The 11,794-nt window shown below is 37.6% G+C and overlaps 1 protein-coding gene across 1 annotated transcript in view; it reads left to right on the top strand.

Annotated features, from left to right (window-relative positions):
- Positions 1 to 11,346, top strand: part of CWC27 (CWC27 spliceosome associated cyclophilin) — a 194,722-nt gene extending 183,376 nt beyond the window's left edge. Inside the window, exon 14 of the mRNA XM_042940181.1 lies at positions 10,746 to 11,346. Coding sequence (XP_042796115.1) covers positions 10,746 to 10,908 — 163 coding nt within the window. The 3' untranslated portion in view covers positions 10,909 to 11,346. The remainder of the gene's footprint in view (positions 1 to 10,745) is intronic.
- Positions 11,347 to 11,794: the final 448 nt, after the last annotated feature.

The following is an 11,794-nucleotide window of genomic DNA, read 5'->3' on the forward strand; positions in this document are numbered from 1 at the left end:
AAACAAAAGGTATTAGAGCAAAATGAGGCACTCTGCCAATGAGATTGTAAACTGATAAATCCTCTGTGGAGGGAAGTTAGACCATTCATATGAAATACCTTAAATATGTACAAATCTTTGTCCCAAGAATTCTACTTCTAGGAATATATCCTAAGCATTAGTAAAGATTATTACAAATGATAGTAATATCTTAAACAAAAATGGGAAATTTATCCATCATGGAAAGCTTAAGGAGTAGAGCTAGGGCGTGACTAGATCAGAGAATTCAACCAGTGTCAGGACTCTCTCTCTCTCTCTCTCTCTCCCCCTCCCTCTGTTTTCTGTCTCCTGGTTCCATTTTCCTCTCACTTGGCCTCATCCAAGACTTCCCCTAGGGGTTGGCAAAGATGGCCTTCAGAAGTTCTAGGTTTACGTTATGTAGTCAACCCAGTAGTTCTAGAAAAAGTTCTTGAACCAGTTGTGTTTAGCCTTTTCAAATTCAAATGCCCATGCCCTAAATGTAATTACTGGTTATTCTGGACAGGCCTATTCCATGCGTCCCCTCCCAAGGACAAGCACAAGGGGGTGTCATCGCACTCCAAGTACATGGACTCATAGTGGGGAAGGGTCATTTCTGAAAGAAAAAGAAGAATTATGCTACCAAAAGAAAGAAGGTTGAACCTGCCTCTCCTTCCCAAAATTACTACAAATAAGAAAATCCAAATATTTCTTATTCACATAGATATTATTCGCAGCATTCTGTTCATAAAGGTGAAAATATGAACAAGCCTAAGAATCCTACAATACAGGGTTGATTGTAAATTATCTATGGGATCAAATACTAGAAAATGAATAAAATTACATAGAAGTATAATTATCCATGTAAAAAAAAAGATGATCATGGTATAGTTGGGTATAAAAAGTATAAAATATATGCATTATGATCCCTTCAAATATATATACATATACACACATATATATAATACATACATCCATATATATGTATAGAGATGCATTAAAAAAGTACAGGAAGTGATGTACCTGTATGTTTACACTAGTTACTGCTGAGCTATGGAATTACAGATGATTTTTGTTTGTCTTTTCTTTTTGCTTCTCAGGATTATGTTACTTTGCACAAAGGAAAAACACATAAAAATAGTCAATACATGCTAATCATGCCACGAAAGTTGTAAAAGTAAAATTTCTATAATTCTTTGATTCTTTAAACAGTTTCTACCCATCAAATGGCATGTAGTCTAGGACAGACAGGATATATTTTTTAATATATATAAGCCAGGGCACCTGGGTGGCTCAGTCGATTAAGTGTTCTGACTTCAGCTCACGTCATGATCTTGCTGTTCCTGAGCTCAAGCCCTGTGCTGACAGCTCGGAGCCTGGAGCCTGCTTCGGATTCTGTGTCTCCCTCTCTCTCTGCCCCTCCCCTACTCATGCTCTGTCCTTTTCTCTCTCAAAAATAAATAAACATTAAAAAAAAATTTAAATATATATAGGCCTCCAAAGTTAGGCAAGATCAAATAAGTAAGTTCTTGTGTATGATGATATAAATGAAAACACTTTGAAAAAGTCTATGAAGCATAACAGAGTGTTATAAAAATGATAACTTTATACAAGCACACTTTGTATGTAATACATACATACAAAATACAAAATAAATTGACATGAAAGTAAGTGTTGGACTTAATGGAGGAATGATGTTTGAATCTCATTCTAATTATGTGAAGTAATTAGGGTGCATATTACCATCTCCTCTTCACAGATGAAGAAATAGGCCTGAAAAGCAATGTGACTGTCCTCCAGTAACATTTAGCGACTGAATTATAACTCAAACCCAGGTCTTCCAACTGCAGTCCACAAAAGTTTCCACAGAAAGTCTCAGATAAATTCAAAAGTAAGAGCCAGCCCTGAATGAAACCCAGGGCAGTCAGAGAAGAATTTTAGGAGAAAATGGGAGTTACACTGGGCTTTGAAAGGACAAGGGACACAGACCAATGGGAAGGGGGTGGTGGGGCATTCCAGAGAAGTGACATGGACAAAGAAAGCATGCTGCAGGCCATCTATGATACAGAACAGGGTGTGGTCCTTTCAGAGAATCAAATGTGGGCAAAACTTGAAAATTGTTTTGTCTTGCTGAAATTTTTTTTTTAAAAACAAAAAGGACTGTTTTTGCTTTTCAAATGCAAATCTCCTTTCCAGCTCTCCCCTCAAAAAAAAAAAAAAACAACTTCAACCATATCAATTAAGTTCCCTATCTATAGTCCCGTAGAATGATAAACTTAAATAATAACCAGGAGTTATTTAGTTGGATTTCTTAAGAATTCTAATTTAACAGAGAAATAAGAACCTGTAAACACAGTACAGAAAAGACAAATTACGTGGATGACAACGTTTCGCAAAGAATGGCAAGGCCTTTCAACCCAAGTGGAGGGAGGCTGAGGACAATATATGCATTTTCCCCCACCTCATACCTCAAAGACAAAGGGTACAAAAGACAAATGTAATCATTAGATAATTTAAGTGGCCATTTGAGAAAGTGTTGGATTTTCATAGCACAGAGTTAGTAGTGGTGGAAATACTTTGTTTTAGATTTTTGAATATTAGCCTTTTCTCTGGTATTAATGGAGTTTGAAAGGAGAGTTACTAACCTAGAAAACTCAAGCATTTAAAACCTAATAGCTAAGTAATTTGGAATTATGTGTTAATACTATCCAGGAGAATGGTGAACAAAACCAGAATTCTAGCCAAAGGTTTTAGAAGTGACTGGTTTCTCAGAAACATTTATTTATTCATCAGAAATTTATTGTAGGTGTTTTTCTTGCCAAGTATTGGTGACTGGTGCTAGTACAAAGGCCCATAAAACAGAGCCAAGTGCACTCTAGTGAGGGAGCCTAAACTAGAGAGCTGTACAGAAGAGGGCCTAACCCCACGGAAAAAGAGGAGAGGCCAGGAGAGAAATCCGGGGTGACACCTCAGCCAGGATGAGGGAGAGAAGGGTTATCACCATAGAGAGGCAGTAAACAGGCTGGAGACAGGCCCCGTTCAGGAAACTGCAAGCAATTCAGGATGCCTGGGATATAAATGTGATGGGGCGAGTGACAAAGGAACTTGAAGAGGGAAGCAAAAGCCAAATCAGAGAGGCCACATAAGAAATTTAGGTTTCGTTGTGCAGACAATGGGGAGCAGTGAAAGATTTAAAACAGGAGAGTTTTCATGGCTAGATTTACATTTTTGAAAAATATATATATATGTAACAGAAAAGACCTGGATACCATCATCAAGCACAAGGCATGCCTTAGTAATTAGATGCCTGAGAGGAGACTGCCAGACCTCTACCCTTATAGGGTCAGGCTGTGGGCCCTTGGCTGTACCCCTGTGGGACTTCTACCAGAATGGGGTGGCATCCCCATTGTAGGAAGTATAAGGAGAAACTGAGGCTGAGATAAAATTTACAGTGAATTTTAATTACCCCCCCCCCTTTTTTTTAAGCAAGTGTTCCATCTAAAAGAGAGGTGCCCAAAGAGGCTCCCACATTTTTGGAACTTCTCTTTTGGAACTGCTTTAAAGGCCAGCCTGGGAGCTACACAAATAATTCTGGTCTCTTTACAATTGCATTTTTAGCATTTTCTTTATTCCAAAATAAGCACTACCTAGTCTGTGCAATGGGGGTGATAACCACATCTTTCTTGCCTACCCCATATAGTTACTACTATGAAGATAATAGCAGACAACATGTGAAAGCTTTTCGTAGAGAGCTGTATCAATGGATCGTCTTATAATTGTTGCCTCACACTTTGCAGGCAATTCCAACATATGCATTTGTTCTGGTATCTGTGTGTTCATCTCCCGAACAGACTGTTCACTTCAGGATGGCAGGGCCTGGGTCATATTTGGCTTTGGGTCACCAGTGTCTGACAGTGGGTCTCACACATAAAAAGTCCTCAAATGTTTGTTGAGTGAATAATTGAATCTAGCTTCTTGCCTTATCTTCAAACCATATATAAGAAATGGATAATACACTTGAGATTATTCAGTTAATAGGCTCAGAGGCCACTTATGCTTCTTCAAGTATGCGAGTAGCTTGTCAATAGGAACTAGCAATTCATCTCTGAAGGGGCCAGAACAAATGGCTGATGAAATAAATCAGTGTGAAAATGTAAAGGTTCTTAAACTTTAGTGTTATAGTTTAAATTTGGCTGTATTTTAAAATCACCAGGAAAAACTTTTAAATTACCAATGCTGGGGCCCCATCCGAGGACAGTTAAACCAATACTTCTGTAGGTGGAAGCCTGGCATAGTTTTTAAAGCTACTGAAGTGATTCTAATGTGCATCTGTGTTTGATGTAGTGCTCTGGAGAGACAATGCTTTAAAAAAAAAAATCCATCTAGGGGTGCCTGGGTGGCTCAGTTGGTTGAACATCTGACTGTGGCTCAGGTCATGATCTTGCAGTTGGTGAGTTTGAGCCCTGATTCAGGCTCTCCACTATCAGCGAGAGCCCTGCTTTGGATCCTCTGTCCTCTCTCTCTGCCCCTCCCCCATGTGTGTGTGTGCACCCACACATTCTCTCTCTCTCTCCCCCCGCTCTCCCCCCACACACACAAACAAACTTCAAAAAAAAAAAATCTAATGGGCTAAATGGGTGATGGATAGTAAGGAGGGGACTTGTTGGGATAAGTACTGGCTGTTATATACAAGTGATGAATCACTAAATTCTACTCCTAAAACCATTATTATACTATGTATTAACTAACTTGGATTTAAATAAAATTTTTAAAAAGCTAAAAAAAAATACAAAGAATCTAGGGGCGCCTGCCTGGCTCAGTTGGTGGGGTATGTGACTCTTGATCTCCGGGTCATGATTTTAAGCCCCACACTGGATGTAGAGTTTACTTAATAAAAAATAAAAAATAAACTATCTAGTTTTACATTAGGGACCAAAGTCAATGGAAAAGAACATAAGGCATGCTCCCACTGCAGTCTATGAGCAGGAACAAATAAAACTAGCTGTCACTGGTAGGAGCACAGTGGAAAAGCAGCAATCAGTATGTGCTAAACTATGAGAGGTCATGAAAAGGTGGGCTTGTGCTGAGCCTGAGACTTTCTGCAGAGGCTGTTAGACATTTTAGAAGTTTGTCACAGAAATAAAAGACATTCCCTGCCCACAAAAGGAGGTCAAGTGTTAGTTTAGCAAACGAGCTAGTACCAGCCAGCAGGCCTGGCCAGTACAAAGGATCTGAAGGCTTTGCTTTACAACACAAATCACCATTCTCAGCACAGGGAATACAGCTGTGAACAAGACTCATACTGTCTCAAATAACTGACACTCTGTTCACAATTAAGTCAACAGCCAATTACAAAAGAGTAATTGATGAAAGAAATGAAATGAGGTTGGTGAGATAGGAAGATGCAGTTGTTACAGAGTTTTAAGGGTCCAGCCGAGTTGTTCAGTCTAACACAATAGCCAATAATTCCTGGTCAAAGAAATGGTATGAAAGAAATGTATAAGAAAGATTATTTTATGGGGCACTTGGGTGGCTCAGGGGGTTGGGCATCCAACTTCAGCTCAGGTCATGATCTCACATTCGTGAGTTCAAGCCCCGAGTTGGGCTCTATGCTGACAGCTCAGAGCTTGGATCCTGCTTTGAATTCTGTGTCTCCCTCTCTCTCTGCCCCTCCCCTGCTCATGCACTCTCTCTCTCTCTCTCTCTCTGTCTCAAAGATAAATAAACATTTAAAAAAAGAGAGAGAAAGAAAGAAAGATTATTTTAGGGGCAACGGGCTGGCTCCGTTTGTAGAACATGTGACTCTGGATGTTGGGGTCATGAGTTCAAGTCCCACGTTGGGTGTGGAGCCTACTTAATTTTAAAACAACATTTTTTTTTAAGAAAGACTATTTTAGAACTTTTGGAGGATGAAAGAGACAGTACAGATGTAGAACAGTTAGAACACCTACAAAAGTCTAAGAGTCGAGTGGAAATGGGAAACAAGTCGTTTATAAAATTTCCAGTGAAAAAGATAACAGCTTACATTACATAAGCATAAATAACCTAATTGCATTTTTGTCAGAAACAAATTAGTACTGGAATTCTATATTGTACTTACTGTATGTTTGAGACTAAGTACCTCTCTTGTGTTCTCCATTAATATTAATTGCTGTCATAAATCTTCATGTGTTTCACAACTGTGGGAGAACTTCTAAAACTGGATGTCAAATTAGTGAGATTATTAAAGGTCCAGGTCTTTTTCAAACAATCAGTTGTTTGCTTTTGTTTATAATTTCATACAATCCCATATGAAAAAAAAATTATTCTGTCAAACAACCTCTATGAAAATGGTAAGCCTCTATATTTCTGTAACACACTAAAGTCAACGTTCTTTTTCTTTTAAGTTTGTTTACTTATTTTGAGAGACAGACAGCATAAGCAGGGGAGGGGCAGAGAGAGAGGGAAAAAGAGAATCTCAAGCAGGCTCCGTGATCTCAGCAAAGAGCCCAACATGGGGCTTAATCTCATAAACCATTAGATTATGACCTGAGCCAAAATCAAGAGTCAGACGCTTAATCACCTGAGCCACCCAGGCACCCCAAGTCAGTGTTCTTATTTGAGAATCTGAGCTTATGTAAATCTTTTTATTAATCAGAACTAAATTTTGTGTCTTTGCCTTCAAGTGAACAAGTTTTAAAATGTTCATATGTAAATGATCAGCATGCGATTAATTCCAAAAAATTCACTGCTCTTGTTTGGTCAGTTCCATGACCAGCCACAGAGTAAATAGTACTGAGTTATTGGGACACACAAAATTGTAAATGACCAGACCCTTATGTACTTGAGTTAAGTCTGTATTATAAGTCTGCATGTGCATTCTCACAGGAGACTGTAAAATGTGGGCATGCTTTCAATTCCTGCAGTCTGTGATTTATGGAGGCACATAGGTCAGGAGTTTATTATGCTGAAAATCATAATAACTGTTTTGTTTTGCTTTTTAAAATGAAGTGACCAAAGCATGTTGAAAGATAAATGGGTGAACCATTTTGATTATGCTTTTATTTCTATTAAAGATTAAATATTATTGCTGAGTAACCAGCCATGCTAAGTATTATGATATTAAAGCTGAAGTAGTTTGTAAGCTGAGAGCCCTTTCTTTCCTCTGGGTTTAGGTTTGTTATTAATCAAAATGTTGGACTTGTTTAGTGCAGTGGTGTATGAAACAAACAGTTGAAAAAGACAGCTACTTTAATTTACGGCTTTCTGTTTTTTTTCAAATTTGTAGGAAAATCTGTTCCTCTTTGTGGACTTTGTGCTGTTGTTCACATGTCTAGAGTTCATTTCTTATACCAGAGCCAACTAAATCCAATAGTTGTAAGATACTTTCGTGGGATAGAAAGGAGGAAGGTGCCTATACGGTTTTAATTGACAAGTTCTGGCAAAGCCATTTTTGAAATGTGGACAGTCTCTAATAGAAATGGATATTACAAAAAAATCCATCTGTATTTTTGGTCAGAGAGACCAATAATTTTAGAAATATATATATATATATATATATATATATATATATATATATATATATATATATTAATAAGTTAACTAAAGACAGTGGTTTTTGTTTTTCACTATCAATATGGGAGTATTGAATGAAATTGTTTTAAAGGGCATGTTTTGAGCTACTTCCTGGTTTTGGCTTAGGTATCTACACAATAATCACTTGCTAAGCACTTACTGAAATGCAGTGCAGGATCTGAACTCCCCATGATGTGTGGTAAAGGACCTTAAAAAGAACATCCTCCCACCTTTCTAAACTTGTTCCTCATCAGTGGAAGTACACTTAAAATTCCTAAAGAAGTATACTTTGGGGAATGCAGCACAAAATGTAAGAAGTATCTAAGAAAAAGGCCACCTCTCACTACCTGAAACAAAAGGTTTAATTTATTACTTAACTAAGGAAGAGCTATGCTTTTAGGCACAGTCTCTGAGCTAAATGGGTTGCAAATCTTATATAGAGTTTTGGGGTCAGGGATTATTTAGTGGTTGACATCAGCCTCAGAAGCCCCATTACTCAGGAGAGACTGTCAGTGATTGGCTGGCTTTCAGAAATGTGTTTACTAGACTGAGTTGACCACTGATTGGCCAACCTTCAAAATCATAAGGCTGTCACTGATTAGTTGGCTTTCAGAGGTGTGTTTACTGAACTGAGTTGTCACTGGTCATTTAGGCCTATGCAAATCATTAATTTATTAAATCCAGTTTGTGTTTCAAACTGGGTCTAGTAGTCCCTTGTTACCATGAATGTAGAATGATGAGCCTTTTTCTACGAGTTGAGATTGTTTATTCTCAGAAGCTAATACTTAAATACTGTAGGAAATTGAAAGGACAGGAAAATCAAACTCTGAGGAATCCATTTAAATAAGCAATGATCCTATGATGCATTTCTTTTCTTTTTTTTTTTTTTTCGTATTTGTAACATCTGGGATTTTATTAGTTATCTCCAATTGAAAAGTTGTAATCAATACCTATGAATACCCTATTTTCCTCCTCCCACAAAGAATCTACAAATTTATCTTACTAAATTATATGATTATTTATGATAAAATTGGTGCTTTTTCTTTGTTACCTTAATTCAGAGCTCTTTTTTCCATTTCTTCCATTAAATATATCTGCTCTTTTTTAATGAAGATAGAAACAACTTAAATTGGAAACAGGAAGCATGGGCTTCATTGTCACCACTCTTAAAATTTAACAGCATGGTTTTTCCACTGCAATTGCTATGGTAAGGAGATAACTATACTTTCTGATTTTCTTTTTGTTCTGTTTGGTTGTCGGTTGGGCTTTTTTGTGTGTGTGGATATAGCTGCCATACAGTATCACATTGGTTGGTTTTAGGTGTACGATATAGTGATTCAACTTCTCTATACATTGTGCTATGCTCACCCGAAGTGTAGCTACCATCTGTCACCATGCAGCACTATTACAATACCATTGACTATATTCCCTTTGCTATACCTTTCATCCTGGTGACTTATTCATTCCATAACTGGAAGCTTATACATCCCATGTCCATACACCCATTTTGCCCATCCTCCCACCCTCCTCCCCTCTGGCAACCATAAGTTTGTTCTCTGCATGTATAGGTCTGATTTTGCTTGTTTATTGATTTGTTTTGTTTTTTAGATTCTACACCTAAGTGAGATTATGTGGTATTTGTTTTTGTCTGGCTCATTTCAGTTAGCATAATACCCTCTAGGTCCACTCGTGACACACAAATTATGACACCTTTTCTAAATAAGGGTGTTTACTAAAGCAAGAGAACTATAAGTCAGCAGTTCTAATGAATGATATGGCATGTTCATGTATTGAAATGAGTTATGAAATTTGATGTAAGTAGCATTATTAATAATGAAGTATAGAAATGTGAATGTGATTTACCTCATTTAGTAAGTTAAAGTATATTCTGCGTCATCTACATAATAATATCACTTGTACTAATTGCATTCCAGTAGTTTTTCTCATATAGAAGTGTTGGGAATGGTAGTTAAGACTCAACTTGTCACCCCTGCAGAACAGTAGCTACTGAACCCTCAGTAACTGCAGTATCACTAATCTCGTAATGTTTTATTTGCCACAAAATCTTTTCTTCAAAATCTGAATATATCCATGAGAGTTTGTCGCACAAGTAAACTTCACTCAGCATATGTGCTACTTGCAGGGAAAAGGGGTGGGGGATCTGTTCTATTACCTACTGCCCAAATCTCTGCTTATTTAGGGAAAAATAAATTAATGTAATATTTGGGTTTCATCGGAAAGTTACAATGGGTGTATGGGGAGTGTTAATCCTATAGGCAATTTAGCCCTATCAGCTGTGATAAAAGTGCTGAGTATGCCCATTTTTAAATTGCTTTTATAATGAGTAGGAAAAGCCTTAGAAGTTTTGTTTATATGTCAAAACTGAACTTTTCTCTTTCCAAATTCATTCAACTGCCTTGAAATCTGGTCTTTGACTTCCCTATTTATTTCTGACACCTCCTAATGGGGGCAGAGCTAATCACTTACATATTTCCCGGCTGCTAAGGATAGCCAGCTTATGACCACTTACGATTCAAGCACATGTTGATACCTTAAGACCAGTAAGCATTTGATAAAGTGGGAAAGCAGGATGGTTAAATTTGTTGTAATCAACAGTAAGAGGAGGAAATTAGTCCATGGAGCCATGCCAAAGCTTAGTTTCGTTTTGCACGAAAAAAAATAATTTTTTTAACCCTGCAACTCCCCAGAAAAAGGATCATAACACCATTTGAACAAGAATTTTCTTAACACATTCCTGACTCTTGACCCCTTCAACTACTAAAAACAGGATCAGATAGGGCTGGTTTGTTAGGGGTTTTGCTCTGCAACCCTGCCCACTCTGGCTAAGTGAGTGTGCTCTTTAAAGGAAGCTGGCAGAATGTTCTCTTAGTTGAAGGAATACCCTGGGTAGAGCTCTTTTAACCTCTCATCCAGGAAGGACCTTCAAGTGAAGACTGAGGCAAAGAGACTCATTACTAAAAATACAAAGCAGCAGGACCAAACTCCAGTCATGTTTTTCAAATGTAAGTGTTTTCTGAGAAGTTGGTTTCCATGTGGTATAAGCACCAACAAACAATAAACCCATGTTGGTGTTCTGTACCCTTATGATTCATTATGCCAAGGACAGTATAGTATAAAATTTCCACTTTCCATTCTCCTGCCAAAATCACTGAACTGTCTCTTTGCCTTTTCAGGATGTCCCATGTACTTCAGTTTGAGGATAAAAGCAGAAAAGTGAAAGATGCAAGCATGCAAGATTCAGACACATTCGAAATCTATGATCCTCGGAATCCAGTGAATAAGAGACGACGAGAAGAAAGCAAAAAGCTGATGAGAGAGAAAAAAGAAAGAAGATAAAATTACAGTCATGATAATTAGGTAGAAATGTGCCTGCAATAAATGGCCTTATAACAGCCGTTGTTCCCAACAACATCACTTAAGGGTGTGAAAAGAAGTATTTTTGAACCTGTTGTCTGGTTTTGAAAAAAGATTATCTTGTTATGTAAATTGTGGGATGATGTAAGCAAATGCTTTTGGTTCATGCTTTTTTTTCCCTAATTGACTTTTTCTATTGCTAAATCTGAAATAAAACAACTTTCCTGCCAGTTTACATGTTAACCATTTGTAGACTGTGCCAGCCTGTTTATGTCTTTTTATCCTAAAATATGTGAAGGCTTTGTTTTCAAGACTTTTTATAAGAAGTTTCTTTCAAGAAAGAGTAGTTAAGGGAAACCTCCCTGGCATTCTGTTACCACAGTACTGAATTTGGAATAGAATAAAAATTATATACATAAAGATTGATTTTTGTTGTTGTCGTTTTGCATATAAATATCTAAAAATAGCCAAATCAGTAAGACCCAGTAGCTTCATGCCTTAAAGCCTGAGGAATCTCCAAGGGAATATTGTCACCTGCATCTAAGCCAATGCCTGGGTTTTATAGACGTAATCAAGACGCTAATACACTAAGTAAGATCAGCCAAGCTTACTGCATACCCTGGCCCGACAGCAGGCCTCCTGCCCACTCCTCTGCCCTTTCAGCATAGCAACAAGAGCACATGCAGAGGTAACACTCTAGCAACAGAACTATCAAGAATTTAGCTCTTGATGACAACCACTCACACTGGTTATTTACTGTATATTAGCTATACTAATTCAGTTTTTCTAGAATCTGAATCCTCAAATAATACCTCAAGCTAACTTTCGGTTACCTAATAAAACCTCACCAGCCACATCTTTCCACGTA

Source organism: Panthera leo, chromosome A1, assembly GCF_018350215.1.
Source record: "Panthera leo isolate Ple1 chromosome A1, P.leo_Ple1_pat1.1, whole genome shotgun sequence".
Lineage (NCBI taxonomy): Eukaryota > Metazoa > Chordata > Mammalia > Carnivora > Felidae > Panthera > Panthera leo.